Here is an 18,116-nt window from a genome sequence, read left to right on the forward strand (position 1 = left end):
TTGACAGAGAGAGAGATCACAAATAGGCAGAGAGACAGAGAGAGAGATGAGGAGAAGCAGGCTCCCCGCCGAGCAGAGAGCCCAATGTGGGACTCGATCCCAGGCCCCTGGGATCATGACCTGAGCCAATGGCAGAGGCTTAACCCACTGAGCCACCCAGGTGCCCCGGCACACTGATTCTTCCCAGAGAAATGCTGGTTAGAATCTTGGGCTTTGTGCTGGGGCTCAGCTTCCTTGTAGTGGGCATCTTAGTGCCCATGAGGATCAAGAAAAGTAAGGAAACCTGAGAAGTGGCTGAGGTTTGCTTTCCTGGAGCCCACTGAATCAGATTGTCAGGGAGCAGAAAGGCCTGGCGGGAGAGAGAAATCCCTAGGCTGGAATCTTATCCCAACCAGACACATGGGGGCTGCAGATACTCAGGTCATGCCCGAGTTCAGTTAGTAACAGATGAGTCCCACCAGCCCCTGCCTTACTTCAGGCTTCTGATCATGACAATGGAAATGAGATGGGAACGTTTACCTAACTAACATATTTTTAATGGCTAATTACATCCCCTTTTCTCCTTTCACTTTCACATAATGAGGATCTTGAAAACCAATTAATACTCTGGCTTTGTTTTTCTTTGGGGATGGGTTGCAAAAAGTCTTTTCATTGCACCGTGACTCTGAAGCTTCTACTGGGAAGAGGGTCTCGGGCCTGAACCTCTCTTTCAACTTCAGCCCGTTAGCAAGTATGGAAAATGAACGTTACTTCGCTCCGTTGATGAAGGAAGCCCAGAGAAACTCTTATTTTTCATCAGGCTAAGCCTCGGTCTCTCAGCAAAGTTTTCTTTCCTGAGACTTAGAGAAAGAGAGGTCAGCAACCTGAGATAACTATAATTTTTCCTGTTCCCTCCACAGGGCTCCTGATCTGACCTGAAGACAAGCATGTGCCCTGGAACAAGAATTTTTCTATCTTTCCTCAGTCCCAGAGGCAGGTTCTGGGACAGACTTCGGCCTCCCAATGGGATGTTACTGCCAAGTAATTGCTCTGAAACTAGCTTCTATAGTTGTTCTCTTTGATTCCATGCACACTTTCTCTCAGGGCCTGTATCCAAGTTCCCTTTTGGAGTTCCATAAATAATAAAAAGCCATTGTTCTTGTCTGTTTTAAGAATATTCCCCAAGCCATCTCTGCCATTGCTTTTGTTTGAGGGTTTTGGTAAAAAGACTAGGAGTTCATGAAGAAGTTCATTGTTGTGTATACACAGGCAAGAAGGAAACCCCGTAAAGGAGATATCCTGACTCTAGGGAAAGGTGGCAGCTTGGACATGGACCTCCTCTGAATTCACCCTCTATCTTTGGGCTGCACAAAGATAGTGATTTATGTTTGTTACCTTTATCCCTGTAGGTCTGGAACCATTCTTAGTTATTCTAGGATGAGCAGACAGCGAATTTCATGTTATATGACCTATATTCACACAGCACTGATTCAATATATAACTTAAGAAGAGCGTATTTTACCATTACCATTAAAAAATCAAATTAAGTGGTGCCTGGTGGTTCAGTTAAATGAACATCTGACTATTATTGTGGCTCAGGTCACAGTCTTGGTCCTGGGACAGAGTCCTGCATCAGGCTCACAGCTAGCAAGGATATCTGCTTAAGGATTCTCTCTCTCCTCCCTCTGCCCCACCCCTAAAATAAATAAATCTTTTTAAAAAAGAAATCAAATTAAGATCAGAATTTAAAATTGGAAATATAATGTAATAAACTTAAATAAATCCTTTTCTTTGCACACCACGATGAATAGTTTTTGACCAAACAAGGCTTAGCCTTTTTAATGCAACAAGTTATAGAAGACACAGGCTTATGCCTTAAGTGTGTAGTCATCAGACCATCCAGGCCTCCTGTCTCAGCAATTCACACAGTGTTAAAATGCTCAAAGCAGTCGATGCAGTTCTCTTTTTTAAACATTTTTTTTTTACAATCCAAAGTCATTTGGGGTTTTCTGTTTTGTATGAAATTATTTTGAAAGTCGAGGTAAGGTCTAAGTGGTCCTTTTTGCATAAAATATAGATTACTTATTACCCCTGGAGCACATCCTGAGCGCTCAGAAGAACTCTGACACGCTGAGGTGGTGCCTCCTCTCTCCTTAGCTCCTTTCCAGCCGCTTCTGCATCTCGTTCGCCTCCCCCGGTCCCCGCCCCTTGTCGGTTCCCGCTGCTCACTCCTCTCCGGCTGCTCCCCTCCCATCATGCCCCGCGTGGGACCAGCTTCCCCCATTTCCGAGAGAGGTGGAGACTGAGGGTTACTGAGCCCAGAGTAAGCATAGCTGGGGGCTGCAGAAGGGACTGTATGATTAAGTGAGGGCCCTGAGCATGGCGAATCCACCGTCACTCCCATAACCTGTTAGGTGCGCGCATTGCTCTATTTAACCCTCATAATTCAAGGTGTTTTCTTTTCCTTTTCTATTCCAGGTACCTCTGCAGTGGCCACTGTGAGCCAGGCGGTGAGAGGAAAATGAGGCCGGGCAGGGCATGGAGGAGCTCTGAATCCAGTACTTATTACTTCCCTTTCTGGTGGAAGGAGAAGGGGTGGAAGTGAAACGGCTCAGCGGGGCTCAGCCGACCGGAAAACGTCAGGAGGGACTTCTCGGTGCCTGGGAAAGAGGCGAGAACCGACATGGCTGAGAAAATCCTAACCTATGTGGGGTTCAGGGATAAGAGGAAGAGAACAAAAGTGGAGACATGATAATCACCTTCCTTTTAATGGGATCAATTGGAAATACATCTATGAAATTGATCCGAGACTATTTTTTATCTGTAGTAACTTTTGTGAATGGATAATTTTCTTCATAATTTTATGTTGATTTTTTGTACCATATAAGAACCCACTTGCTTATTTTTAAGTCATGTTATATTTTACCCTTTCGTTCCTTTGATAATCTTGGAGGACTCTGATGTTTCCAGACATGGAATCAAAATGCAAAAAATACTATTTCACTTCAATTACTATTTTTATTTCTTCTTAAAATTTTTATCTTCTTTATACAAGATTTCTCTAATATTTTACTACTTAGTCTAAAATTAACTCTGCTTTATAAATTTTATTTTTTTAAATAAATTTATGTATGGGCGCCTGGGTGGCTCAGTGGGTTAAAGCCTCTGCCTTGGGCTCCGGTCATGATCCCAGGATGCTGGGATCGAGCCCCACATCGGGCTCTCTGCTCAGCGGGGAGCCTGCTTCCCCCTCTCTCTCTGCCTGCTGCTCTGCCTTCTGTGATCTCTGTCTGCTAAATAAATAAATAACAATCTTTTTAAAAAATAAATAAATTTGGTGGTGCCTGGGTGGCTCAGTGGGTTAAGCCTCTGCCTTCGGCTCAGGTCATGATCTCAGAGTCCTGGGATCGAGCCCCGCATCGGGCTCTCTGCTCGGCAGAGAGCCTGCTTCCTCCTCTCTCTGCCTGCCTCTCTGCCTGCTTGTGATCTCTCTCTGTCAAATAAATAAATAAAATCTTTATAAATAAATAAATTTATTTAGAACTGTAGTAAAAGCCCTTGGTACTTACTAACAATATGATAGAACTTATATTGTTAAAATTAATTGTGTATTGTAATTATTCAACTGTTTTTCTGTTTTGAATTAGCTTTGCAGTATAATAATGAACATTTCTTGATTCCTTACTATGTGCAAGGCTTGGTTTTAAGAGATTCACAGAGTATTATCCCAGTTAGATTTCCCAATAAACCAATGACATAGGCTCCATAATAACCTCTGTTCAACACAAGAGGAAACTAGTGAGTTAAAAAAAAAAAATCAGGAATACATATCAGGAACCACCTGTAAGTGAGCAAGGGATCCTTTGGTTTTTACAAATTCTGCCCCCCCACAAAAAATATTGAAATGCAAAGAAAGGATGGACCCCAGAGCTTAAAGGTAGGGAGTCTAATCCCCCTAGATCTTCAACACACTTTTGAGAGTTTGCTCTGTCTCAGAACATGTCCGTGCAAGGCGGATGGCATTCCACCATGGAGTGGGAATGATATTCCTTGAGATTTGTTCCTAGGGCAGAAAGTATATTAAAAAATCAAGCCTTATGACTCACAGTTGCTCAGAAAGAGGATCCCTTTCCTTATACTGTCTTCAGTGAATCGTATACCTTAAAGAATCATGTGCTTTACACCATACTTCTCTATGGTGAGTAACAATTCCTGCTTATTGGTTCCTTTTTCAGAATCTGGCCACAGTCAAGGGCTATAGAAGGCAATCCAGGCTCATTTTTAGTATTTTAATATTATAGTATATAATAGTATTTTAATATTATAGTATATAAATTAATATATTAATACATCTTAGGGGTGGGGCCCATTGAGTGAGAGCTGCTCTTACTGCAAGTGTCTCAGCCCCCATCCTTTCCCAGGCTCCAGGATGGTGGTCTTGAGGATCACTGAGGTCCCAGGGATGGCAGCCCTCATGATGTCCTTGGTGATGCTGAGCTCCCCTTTGGTTCAGAGCAGAGACAGCCTAGGTAAGTGCAGAGCTGCTCCTCTGGGAGAATCCAGGTCAGGAGTACGACCTTATCCCAAGGTCGTATCCCTAAGGAAAACCTTAGGAAGTTTTCCATGTGGGCCCAGTCCCTGAGAAAGACTTTAAGGCTCTGACATCGTGCAAGCACTGCTATTCTCACCAGAGAGAGAAGGAGATGAGGGTGTGCATGTGATCGGGACAATGGTACCTGGTGGTCTAGACTGGTTTTGGAGGGACAAGGTTCTCACAAATGTCATCAAAATGACATTTCAACATCCATCAAAGATCAGAAAAGGGGGCACCTTGGCTCAGTGTGTTAAGCCTCTGCCTTCGGCTCAGGCCATGATCTCAGGGTCCTGGGACTGGGTCCTGCATCAGGCTCTCTGCTCAGCAAGGAGCCTGCTTCCCTCTCTCTCTCTCTCTTCCTGCTTCTCTGCCTACTTGTGATCTCTCTCTGTCATATAAATAAATAAATAAATAAATAAATAAATAAATAAAACCTTTTTAAAAAAATCAGAAAAGGGGAAATAAGGGTTAGTCTGCATTGTCCAAGATCTGAAGATCACTGTGTAGAATCAGTGCTCCAGGTAAGGGTCCCTTCCATAGAACCAGGCAGGAACTGTCACTGGAACCAGTGAGGAGCCAATGATGGCCAGAGCAGCAGAGGAGAGTGATGAGGGCAAGCCATGGTTAAGGCCCATAGGGTCCATACTGCAGCTGGCCACATCCCCACAGCCCCCATGTCCAGAACTCCCTCATCCAGCACATTAGGATGGGGCCAGAGAGGAAGCAAGAAACAGGAAGTGGCATCCTCCTCAAGCTGCCCATTATGCATAATTTTATATTATAACTTCTAGGTTTCTGTATCACGTCCTCATAGTACCTCTTAATTTCTAGTTTCAGTTTACCACCAAGGCCATGTGTAATAGAATGGTGAGCAGTTTATGTTAAAACTCTCCATCTGAGGGCACCTGGGTGGCTCAGTGGGTTAGGCCTCTGCTTTCAGCTCAGGTCATGATCTCAGGGTCCTGAGATTGAGTCTCGAATTGGGCTCTCTGCTGGGCAGGGAGTCTGCTTCCCCTCTTCTCTCTCTCTCTCTGCCTGCCTCTCTGCCTACTTGTGATCTTTCTCTGTCAAATAAATAAAAAAAACAAAAAACAAAAAACTCTCCATCTGAAACAGATACTCATCCATATCCCCATACTTTGCTCCAGCCCCAGAGACCCTGCAGGAGACATGACATTAATTGACAGTTGAGATTCAGACATCAGTAAACCAGCTAACGTGCTGGGATCTGCAAAGATGGTTGCAGGTACCCCTGAAAAAATATGGGGGTAATAAAGTAAAAATAAAGTAAAAAAAAAAAAAAGGTAAAGATAAAGTTAAATAAATAAATAAATAGAATTAAGAAAACTTAAGGTGGAGGACTAGTGGATGGGGTACAGTATGACGTAGTAGGAAAGAAGACATGAAGTCACTAAAGGCTTAACTTTACTATGGGAAACTCCTGCAAAACAGGACAATGGATCTTTTCTGCTGTCTGGAGGAGGAGAGGAAACCTGGGGGTCAGAGTCCAGAAGTGGTCAGAATTCTGGGTAAAACAAAAGGGGGTGAACTAAGGAGATTCACAGCAGGATGGAGAAAGTGAGATGAATAGTTCCAAGTAAATCAACCCCATGGCCCATGGTGACACCAACCATCCTTGTGTCCTCAACCCCATGCTGTAGGCTAGGGAAGTACCCGGGCAGAGCAAACACTCTCTAAGCCCGACAGGCTCAGGAGCTGCAATAACTACATCCACATTACAGGTCCAAGGTATGTGCTCCTAGGGAACTGAAGATACAGAGACTGAGGAAAGGCCCGGGAGTCACAGAGAAGGCACCAGAAATGTCTAATACACATAGGTATTTTTTGGTCCTTGGAATTACTTAGAAAGGATGCTCTGTAGGGAGGAGTCTCAGAAAACCAGGGCCTATAGACCATCCAGTGTGGGGATTAAATTGTCACCATACATCAATTTTCAGCATTTATTGAGTACTTTCTATGTATGAGGCCCTTCGCAGGTGCGAAGTGCGAGTAGGATCACAGACAGGCAGGGATTGGAGGGGTCTTTGGGGACATCGATCATTGGTGTTGAGGGGCACAGACATTCAGAGGCACTGGAGCTTTAAAGTAGATCTGTTGCTGGGCATTCCCCTATATCCTCTTCTGTCTCATAAGGGTTGTCACCTGCAATACAACAAACACAGTGGGGTTACAACTCCCTATTTAACTTTGCATACTCAATACCTAAAGACCAGGTTTTTAGGTCCCCCTGGGCCCCAAAGAAGGCCTCTGGGATATTGGTGATGTTCTATTCCCTGACCTAGGTACTAGTTACATGGGTGTTAGTTGATAATCACTGGCTGTACATTAATGTTTTATATATTCCTTACGTATATCTGCTCATTCACAGTAAAAGGGTTTAAAAAGAGAGCCAAAGGCCGGCCCGCGCGTGCGCCCCGCTCGCCGCCCCGCGCCGCCCCGCGCCGCCGGCTGCGGGGCTCGAGTCCCGGTCGCGGCCGGACGGGCCGGCCCAGAGCTAGGGGAGCCGCGGCGGAGTCGGGGCAGGCGGGGCGGCGGCTCTCCGGGGCGGTCCCCGGGGCGAGCTGGCCACGCTGGCCACCCCCGCAGCCGGCTGTGCGCGCGGCCCCGAGGAGGGTCTGCGGGGCTCCCGGGCCCGCGGTCCCGCTGCGGCCCTTCCGCGTGGGCCTCCCGCGCGGCACCGTGGCTGAGCCTGCCCCAGGGCGGCGCTCGTGCCGTCCGGTCCCCCTGCCTCCTAGAGGCCGCCGCCGCGGGGCTGTCCCCGCGCCCAGTTCGGGGGCCGGCGGTGCCCGAGCGCATCCCTCCCCGCACGAGCGGTCGGCGGGAGCCCCGCCCCGGAGCGCTGGGCCGAGGGACGGGGCGGCTTCTGGGCCCACCCCCAGGTGGCGGGCCCGCGGGCTGGTCTCGGGCGGCCCGGAGACCGGGGGGAAGAGCTGGGCGGGGGCACGAGGGGACCCCGGGGCAGCCCCGAGCAGGGCAGCCGCAGCTCGGCGTGTGGGCTCTCGCTCCCCGGCATGGACCGAGCCGCGGCCCGCGGGTGGCCGTTCCGACACGCGCTGCTCAGAAACCGCGCTCGCCGGGCCGGGGACGCATCAGCGCGTCCTGAGTTTATTGGAAAGGCGCCCTCCTCCCCGCCCCCAGCCCGGGGCGCACCCGGGAGTCCGGCAGTCCTCCGTGGAGAAGTCAGTGGCGTGACGGCTGGTCTGGGATTCGAGGCTCTCAAGGTGGCCTGAGGGACAGCATGGTGGCGAGGGCCCGTCCTGCCTCCTGGGTGCGCAGTGGGCACGGGGACGCACCCCCGGGGGAAAGCACTGCGCGGCCCTCCTCGCGTTCCTGGTCCGGTGGCGCCCCCCGATCCTGTGAGCGGCGAGTCCCGGGGCGCCAGGGCGGCTGCCCCGGCCCCGGCCTCGCCCACCTCCGTGCGGCTTTGGAAACGGGATGTAGAGGTGTGAGGAATTTCAAATAAACCGCGCCCTTCAAAGCGGAAAAAAAAAAAAAAAAAAAAAAAAAAAAAAAAAAAAAAAAAAAAAAAAAAAAAATTAAGAGAAGAAAAAAAAAAAAAAAAAAAAAAAAGGAACCAATGAATCAAGCAGAAATATTGAGTTTTAATAATGGTTGGAATAAAGGATATTTAGATGAAACAACTAGTGGGACTTCTGCAACTGAATAATAATTAATAAACAAGAGGTCAGACTGAAAAATGCTCTCAAGGGGCAGTGTGAAAGTTTAAACAAGAGGAAACATAAAAGAAAAACTGTGAGACATGGAGGATCAATGCGGACATCCTGACGTCTTGTTAACCAACCCCCCACTAGGAAGTGGGGGAAATAGTAAAAGGAGATGAAATGTCTGGAAAAAAGAATAGATTTCTAGGCTTTATAGAAAGATGAAATAACTTAGTTTGACATGGTACATTGATGAAAAATAGAGTTTTTAAAAAACATGTCTCCTTAAAAAGCACATATTTAATACATTATAAGAAAACTGTAAGAACTTCAAAGACAAAAAAATTCTCAAAAAAACCATTCTCAACACTTGCAGAGTGAGCAGTTCCACTGATAAAAGAACAAGAGCAGATCGATCTGGAAAAGAATTAATAAACATCACTCCTATCAAGAGCAGCACTTAATGGGATGTCACTTGCATAGAACTGAAGAAAAATAACTTTCAATCCCAAAATATATACCCACAACACACAGTCATTTTAATATATGAATACTTTCAAACATTTCAACCTTAGATGCTTTGCTATTTAAAAAAAAAAAACTTTTAAAATACTTTTTAGATAAATTTTAAAAGACTTTATTTATTTGACACACTTTAAAAATACTTTTTATAATTTTTTAAAGAGATTTTATGTTTATCTGAGACACACACACACACACACACACACAACACAGAAAGAGAGAGATCACAAGTGTGAGGAGATGCAGAGGGAAAAGCAGGCTCCCTGTTGGGATGGGAGCCCAATGTGGGACTCAATCCCAGGACCCTGGGATCATGACCTGAGCTGAAGGCAGATGCTTAACTGACTGAGCCACCAAGGTTCCCCTAAAATACTTTTTTAAAAAGCACCCCCCCAAAAAGAGAAACACATCTAAGAGAAGTGTGGAAAATAAGAAAGATCAAATAATTTTAAAAAGTTATTGTTCTCTTAAAAAGCAGAGGCTAAATTTTTTTTAAAGTAAGAAAAATGTGGCATGCCTGGGTGGCTCAGTCAGTTAAGTGCTGGCCTTTGGTGGGGATCATGGTCCTAGCGTCCTGGGACTAAGTCCCACATCAGGCTCCTTGCTCAGCAGGGAGCCTGCTTCTCCCTTTGCCTGCTACTCCCCCTGCTTGTGCACTCTCTCTCACTCACAAATAAATAAAATCTTTTTTAAAAAAGAAAAATGTATTTAAAATGAACGAAAACTAAAAATGTGATTAATATTAACACAAAAGAAATCCTAGGTAGTGATAATAGGGAGAAACGAAAAACACTGCAAAGTGCTTGTCTCCTTTGTGGGGCAGGAAGAATAAAGGGATTTATCAGTGTTCTAATTGATGTAATTAGAGCATTAAGATAAACCATTTCATGAGTACATTTAGAAAATACAACTTTTTTAGTAACAGAATTTGGCCTAGCCTTTAGGAAAGAGAGATGAGAAAAATGAACAAGAAAAAGTATATTAAATAAAACATTTTAATAATATGATAGTAAATTTTTAACTTAATAGTAATTGCAATTAATTGAATGAGCTAACCAACCAATTAAAAAGAAGAGCCTCTCAAATTGTACCTTCTACATAGTCTAACAAAGTCAGACAGAATACATGAATACTGAAGGTCAAAACCAAATAATGGAAAAAGACACTTCAGGCAGATAAACAAAGATAACTGATATAACAAATCACACATCTGCCAAAAGAGAATTAAAGACAAGTGGAAAAAACTAGAGCAAGAAACTGCAATGAATATGAACATATATTTCCCTGAAAATAAAACCTCAAAATACAAGAGCAACAAATGACAGAAATATGTGGAGGAAGACTCTAAATATTAAAACTCTTCAAATTAAACTGCAGATTTTAACATATCCTCAAAAACTAAACGCAGAAGCAAAAAGAAAGTAAACAAAGATATAAAGATCTAAATAATACAAATAAAAATAAAGATCTAAATAATACAAGTAAAAGGCTCAAATAACTACATAGAGATTTCTACAACCAACAACATGCACATGGTTTTCAAGCTCACGTGGCACATCTATGAAAACAACATGCATTAAGCCACAAAGAAAACCTCAGTGTGTTAAAATGAATATCAGATTATGAATATGTTCTTTGGCTATAATGCAACTGAATTCTAAACTGATGAAAAAGAATAAACAAATGAACTCCATATACCCCAAACATACAATTAAATAATGCTAGGAATAAAAATCTAAATGATGGAACACTCAGTACTCAGTGACAACCTGTATATCAAAAGTAGTGCCTAGAAGGAAATGTCTAGCTTTTAAACAAATGTATTAAGAAAGGGAGCCTAAAAACAAATGTGATAGTCATTTCCATTAAGAGAATGGGAAAGTAGAAAAAGAGCAAAAGAAAAAAATGTAAATAATAAAGACAGTGAATTAGAATTCAGTGAACTAGAGAACAAAAAGTAGGGAAGATAAACAAAATCAAAGTTTGATTCAGTGATAGACTCATCTGGCAAAACCGTTAAGGAAAATGTAGGAGATTCAGAATGAAAAGGAGAAACAACTATATACACAGACATTTTTAAATGAAAAAAAGTTTGTTATGATCAACTCTATTGCAATAAATCTGAAAATTTAGATTAGATGGATACACTTCTAGAAAGATAAAAAGGTCAAAACTACGGGGAGTAGTAGAAACCTGAAATAGAGTCAGGAGCATCAAAGACACCGGCTTGGAAAGCAAAGAACACCTTCCCAACAGAGCCTGTCCTAACGTGGCAGCTAGGATATTTCAAAAACAAATCGTTCCTCTCTTGTACATGTCATTCTAGAACACAGAAAAGAACAAAAGCTTTCCAAATCATCTTATGAGGCCAATGCACCTTTATTTTTAAAGCCAGCTAAGGATAGTACAAGAGTAGAAAATTATGGATTAATGTCAGCCATGTCACTGAGTCCAACAATGTATTACAAGCATGATTCATTTCCACCAAATAAGATTTGTACTAGGACAGTGTAAGTGCATGACTATTCGTTTTTTTATTGAAATGTCAGTGCCTGCCTGACGTTAAGCTTCTGATTGCCAAGGCATCCATCTCAAAGATATCCATCTAAAGGAAACATATTGCCTGATACACAACTAGATAAAGAATAAAGAGTCGGGCTGCACCCCCTTGCCCTGCCCCCATGAAGTTCCCCTTTTAGAAAGTCTTGGGTGACCTAGATAACAAACTGCTTGAGTGACCCTGCTTTTCCCTTCTTGCGCTTTAACTCCAGTTCTTACTTTTTAAATTCACCAATAAAGCGTGACCCTGTGAAATCTGAGGAACCCCTTCCTCAACCCCAATTATGGCAGATCCCCAGATCTCTCCCACCCCCTACAACTTCACTGTGTGACTCTGATCAGGCCACGTACCCTCCAGGACTTGTGAGAAATAAATCAATATATCTTGTTTTTCTCAAAGGTCCCTGATGGCTGTTGCTGAGGAGTGTCCTGCAGTCATAAGAACCATAAGGGCCTGTCTGAGAAATGCCTGTAGGGATTCTCCCCAGGTGAGTTCTCCAGGCATTCTTAGCTGGTCACATCACCATGGAGAGGCTGAGACCACACAAAACACCTAGCTAGGAATGCATTGAAATCTCAATGTCAGAAAATCAATAATATGATAAAAAAAAATTAGTAAACCAGAAAAAAGAACATTTGTATTAATTTCAACTGAATTCAACTCAATAACTGCATAAACAATTTGATCAATTTTACCATATGGCAAAGCTTATTTACCAAAAATCTATAGCATATATATTTATGGAGAAATTAAATGCATTCCCTTTGAGATTATGCAAAAGGTAGGATGTCCTTTAATAATTACACATGTTTAACACAGTATTAGAGGTTCATAGACATCACTATGACAACAGAAGAAAATCAAGGTTATGAAGATTGTCAGGGAGCAATAAAATGACTGCAGAAGACCTATATAATCTACATATTGGATAAAACTGAGCTTCTGGAGTCCCAAGGGCTGAGTTCAAATCCAGACTCTGTACCTTTCAAACTGGGTGATTTTGGACAGGCTCCTTCACCCCCTTCATGTCTGCTTCCCCTCTGTATGATGGGGAAATAATGGTACCAACTTCCAGACATAAGTAACTGAATACATAAGAAGCATATAGAATAGGGCCTGTTAAGTAGTAAGCAACTCAGCCAACGGTCTTATCATTGTATTGTTTTCCTCTAGCCGGTGATTCGGAAATAACAAAGTGCTCAAAGAATGCCTGTTGAAGTGCTTCTCCTTCTCATCCACCACCCCACCCCCGACACTGGACTGCCTCCTCTTTTGCACTGTGTCCCTGGTACCAGCTCTGGAAAACTCACAGGAGCCCCTGCACCCAGGGATGCTGTCAGGCTGCCTGGTCTTCAGGACAATGATGCCAGTGATGATGCCCGCCATGCCTACCACCAGACCCAGGACACAGACCACAGTCTCCTTCGTCTCGGGCACCTGGATCAGCTCCTGGGCCTCTGGGGCACAAAGGAAAGACAGAGTTAGAAGGCACGGAAAGCAGCAGCTGGCTCAGGTGTAGGAGTATGAAGAGTTAGAAACTGTGAGATCACCAGTGAAGTTTGGATAAAGTGACAATAAGACACATGAGATTAAGGAAAGAAGGTGCTGCAGAGAGATGGATCCTGGAAATAAAGATGGTGTCAGGACAGCGCTGGTAAAGGGACAGAGCTCCGTACCCCAGTGCTGAAGGAGCGGCTGGTCCAGGCCCCAGTGCTCCACCTTGCAGTCATAGACATCTTCAGCCGTGGGAAGGAAGGTTAAGTAGTGGAACTTGTGGAATCTAAATTCTGTGCTGGGCAGGAAGATGGTCTCAGCTATACCTTCAGTGACCATCTGCCCATTGCGCAGCCATGTGACATTGAGCACAGGTGGGAAGAACTTGTCCACATGACAGATGAGAGTATTTGGTTGTCCCAGCTCCACAGGCTCCTTGGGAAACACGGTCACCTCAGGTGGCTCTGAGAAGAGACAGAACCTGGTAAGTCTGCTGCCTTTGCCTGAATCTCAAAGGTCTCTACCAACATAACCCCTATAGACTCCAGGTTAGAGGCCACCTCTCTCATGCCAATCCTTTGTCCATCGCCCCCACACCAACTCCCAGATCAAAGTCATAGCTTCTCATGTTCCTAACTGGCCTCCCCCAGCTCAACCTGTTCTTGAATAAGAAGAAAATGAGGGGTGCTTGGGTGGCTCAGTGGGTTAAATCCTCTGCCTTCAGCTCAGGTCATGATCCAAGGATCCTGGGATCGAGCCCCACGTTGGGCTCTCTGCTCAGCGGGGAGCCTGGTTTCCCCTCTCTGCCTGCCCCTCTGTATACTTGTGATCCCTGTCTGTCAAATAAATAAATAAAATCTTTTTAAAAAGAAGAATAAATGATTCTTTTGATGACCTAAGGACCCAGATTTGTGGGCTTAATATTGTTCATTCAATGAGGAGAGTTTCATTCATGAGTGGATATCTGAGTCTCCCATTCTCTATGTAGCAGAGGATAAAGCATGGAGAGGCTGCAGTTGGGTGGTAGAGATATGAGCAAGAGCAAGCAGTACCATTTGTGGCCCTGGTGTGGTTGGACCGTTGGATCAGGCTGTTCAAGTTCTTCTTTGCCATGACAATGTCAGCAATACCCCTCCAAGCATCAAAGTCAAAGGCATGAATAAAATCTGGGAGATGCCAGACAGTCTCCTTCTTATCCAGGTCCACATAGAACTGCTCATCCCCATCAAACTCAAACATGTACTCCCCAGAGGGTCTGTGTGTCTGGACGAACTCAGCATACACTGACATATGGACCCCTGCTTGAAGAAGAAGGGAGATTGGAGAACAGGTGATTATGTAGAAGAGGAAACAGAACATAGGAAGCAAACAGTAATAACATGAAAGAATAACACAGAAAATGAGAAATGAAAAATGAAAAAAAAAAAAAAAGAAATGGGAAGAAGCAATGAGAGAAATGACTGAGAATTTAGGTTGTTTCCCTTGTTCCTGAAAACTTAAGCATCCATCACTCCAGTACAGTAACAGTCACACTGAACACAATAAAAAATAATATCTATGGAGGACTTACTATGTGTTCGATTTATTTTTTACATCTTCACACCTCCACATAAAGCATTCATTTGCATGTTAAGGACCTGCCCACAAAGGTTAAGTAACTAGCCCAGGGTAGCACAGCTCCTGGTAGAGTCAAGATTGAATCATCTCCTCACCCACATGCACAATTATCTCAGAATCCTTGTTAGACCAGACGTATAAAATTAGTGATAAAGCCACAGAATGGGTAGGGGGAGGGGGAGAGTGGAATAAAAATCCATCAGAATGGAGATTTTTTTTAATTGTGAAGGAAATAAAAAGGTGTCCAGAGTCTTGGTGTCATTTATAGACTTCCAGTTACTTTTTTAGCTTTAGAATAAAAATGGTAGATTATGGAATTTTGTCCACAACAACTTCATTTAAGGCAAATTAAATTTTAAAGTGTTACGTTCACACAACATTCACAAATTTTCTTGCTGACTTTATGCTGTTAAAGGTAATTTCCCCTGGAAAAAAAGATTGTTGGATTTGAAACACCTATGGGACAGCATCTTCGTTTTACCTGATGTGTAAGAAGCAGAAAAGGTTTGAACAGCCAATGAAGTACTGGATATTATTTATGTAAGAAAGAGCTTTAAAAACAACCACAGCAGCAACAATGCCATTTCAGAAACTTCTAACTACTTTGTAACTGCATGACTTAACCTGGTGATAAAAGCAGTTATTAAAAGTCTACCTTTTCCAGAAAGGAAGGAAGGAAGGAAGGAAGGAAAGGAGAGAGAGGGGGAGGGAGGGAAGGAGGAAGGGAGATTAGCAAAAGAAAAAAATCTATTAATATTACAATGAAACAATGAAAATGAGAGAGTTTGGGGCTGAGAAAAAGAAAGGAACCAAGAGGAAGTGACACTCCGGGGCTCACTGGTCCAACTCCTGATTGAAAGATTTCGCCCGGGGGTGCCTGGGTGGCTCAGAGGGTTAAGCCTCTGCTTTCAGCACAGGTCATGATCTCAGGGTCCTGTGATCGAGCCCTGCATCTGGCTCTCTGCTCAGCGGGAAGACTGCTTCCTCCTCCTCTCTCTCTCTGCCTGCCTCTCTGCCTACTTGTGATCTCTGTCTGTCAAATAAATGAATAGAATCTTAAAAAGAAAAAAAGAAAGAAAGAAAGATTTCGCCCTGCAGCTCCAACACGAGGAGAACTTATCCTCTCCCTGGACACTTCTAGTGACAGGATTCACTGTCTCACAAAAATGCTTGGGGAAAATCACTCACCTAGAGAAAAGATGAAAGAAAAAGAAAAAAGAAAAAGTACAGACGTGGCTATTATATGGACATAATTTGTTCACCTTAGGATATCTCATTTTTATTGTTTTTGCAAATTTTTAAAACTGGCCTGTGCACTGTGAAGCAAATTACACTCTTACAGATGTTCGTTTGCATTCAGTCAAAAAAGCCTTCATTGTGAACGTTCATTCTCCAGGCGCTTAAGGATATAACTCAGAAGACACGGTCCTTGTCCTCAAGCTACTTGAAATCCAAAGAATGAGAGAGACAAAGAAAGGACAGTTAGTATATATGTGGTTTCATCACTGCTGTGTTATCACAAGGTATATGCAGATGGTACTTGGGAGCAAAAGGAGAGCATTGGAATGAGATTGAAGTAAACTTCCTAGAGATGGTCTCTATGTGAGATAGCAAAGCAGAAATAGAAGGAAGTGGCATCTCTCACGGGAGACATAGGAGCAGAAAGGCATGGGACTTCATGGAGGACTCAGAGCCCTTGGATATGACTGAAGCTCAAAGGTTGTGGAAGGGCTGCACTAGGACCTGCCTTGTATGCTAATTGCAGATGTTTGAATTTGATCCACAGCCCCAGGGAAATCACTGAAGGATCTTAATCAAGACTGTAACGATAAGATTTCTACTTGAAGGTGACAGCTCTAGGGAAGATGGATTGGAAGAAGCTCGTTTGTAAGTGAGACCGGCAGGACTCTTCAGAAAACAAGTGGAAAGTGATGAGGGTGTAGATGGGACAACAGCATGGGGTAAGGAGAAGGGAGGACGGGTTTGAATGGCACTGGAGAGACGAGAAGCCACAGGAATCCTTAAGTGCCATGGTGGAAGAAGGAATGTGAAGTGGAGTCCAGAATACCTGGGCGATGTGGAGAATTATGGCATCGGTGACAGGAAAAGTAATGAAGGAGAAGGAAGTGAGAGAAGATAAAATGTTCTTTTGGGGACATAATGAGTTTGAATTTCTGGGAGACAAAGTGGAGTTAGTTTGAGGGTGGTTGAAATAATGGATGGATCTCAAGCTAGACTGGGCTAGAGATGTACACTAGGCGTCCTCATTGTAGATGAAGTTATAAGCTTGGATTGAGTCACCCAAGAAAGGTACAAAGTCATCATAACAGGGTCAGAGTGTGTGGTCCTGCATCCTGACAAACATGGACATTTAGAAAAGGTTGCTGGGACCACCTGAGCAGCTCAGTCAGAAGAACATGTGACTCTTGATCTCCAGGTCGTGAGTTTGAGCCCCACGTTGGGTGTAAGGATCACTTAAATAAACTTTTCCTTAAGGCTGAAAGGGAGAGGACTAATGAGTAGGAAGAACAAGGAGGAAGTGTGCTCCTCAAAGACAAAGAACAAGGGAAAGATTCCAGAAAGGAGGAAGTGGTCACATTGCAAATATTACGAGTGACACAGGTAAGATATACAGAGAAGTGACCAGTGGCTTTGGTTGTAAGGATGCCACTCTCACAGCATCAGAGATGTGAGGAGACAAAAGGGAGAATGCAGGGGACTGAGAACTGAATGAAGCAGGAGAAAGCAAAAACAAGCACTGCAGACTCCAATTACAAGAAGCTTACTTCTGGACATCAAGAGCGACAGAGAGAGATGCTCTCCAGAGGATGAAGGGCCACGGCCCTCACTTATTGGCACTGTGACATGGGGTTCCCGAGACATCCCTTAGATCTCAGCCTTTTCATTTCTAGAATGAGAGAAATAAATGCCCTCCTGAAAAAACTGTTGTGAAAATGAAATGAGATCTAGCACTTGGCCAGTGTTCAATAAACACTGCTTCTTAGTGTTGTCAGAAAGACAAAAAGCAGAAGACTTCACACAAGAGAAAAAGAGGGAAGAGGAAAAATGGGAGAGATAAAAGCACCTATGGGCTACAGGTCTCCTTATAGTCCCCACCCTCTCTGGCCCACCAGAGCACTCACCCCTGATGGCTCCAGTTCCATGGGGGCTCAGCAGGGCAGCCAGGGCGATGGCTCCCAGGATCATGACTTGGGACCGGCTCCTTATGTCTTCAAGGTTTATCTGCAGTGGACCCTGTGAGGTAGACAGTGAGGAGAGACTGAGGCAGATCAGGGTAGGGAGGAGCTCTGAGTCCAGGACTTACTTCCTTATCTGGTGGAGGGAGAAGGGGTGGAGGTGAAACTGCTCAAGGGGGCTCAGCCAACTCAGAAAATGTCAGAATGGGCATCTCTGTTTGGGAGAGAAAATGATAGAACCACTGGGAGTGGATGTGGGAAAGTGTCAGGATCAATGTGACCCAGAAAGTCCCAACCTATGAGGGATTTGGGAATAAGAGGGAAAAAACTACAATAGAGACATCATAACTATCTTCCTCCTGTTCTGGCGGCTCCGGTTAGGTGAGGCATGCAACTCTTAATCAAAGAGTTGTGAGTTCAAGCCCCATGTTATGTGTGGATCCTACTTAAAACAAGAAGATCAAATTATC

The 18,116-nt window shown here is 44.0% G+C and overlaps 1 protein-coding gene and 1 long non-coding RNA gene across 2 annotated transcripts; one reads left to right on the top strand and one right to left on the bottom strand.

The window, feature by feature from the left end:
• The first annotated feature begins 2,223 nt into the window (after nt 1–2,223).
• On the top strand, nt 2,224–2,782 carry LOC132017200 (uncharacterized). Its single transcript, XR_009404199.1, has 2 exons — nt 2,224–2,302; nt 2,458–2,782. It is a non-coding gene; the product is annotated as an uncharacterized LOC132017200 (long non-coding RNA).
• A 9,862-nt stretch (nt 2,783–12,644) lies between these two features.
• LOC132017201 (HLA class II histocompatibility antigen, DP alpha 1 chain) lies at nt 12,645–17,656 on the bottom strand. The gene is given in 5 exon segments (XM_059399002.1): nt 12,645–12,671; nt 12,674–12,795; nt 13,015–13,296; nt 13,885–14,130; nt 17,593–17,656. Coding segments are annotated over 5 exon segments (741 nt in total).
• Between the last annotated feature and the right edge of the window lie 460 nt (nt 17,657–18,116).

The sequence above is a fragment of the Mustela nigripes genome, chromosome 5 (assembly GCF_022355385.1).
Source record: "Mustela nigripes isolate SB6536 chromosome 5, MUSNIG.SB6536, whole genome shotgun sequence".
In the NCBI taxonomy this organism is placed as follows: domain Eukaryota; kingdom Metazoa; phylum Chordata; class Mammalia; order Carnivora; family Mustelidae; genus Mustela; species Mustela nigripes.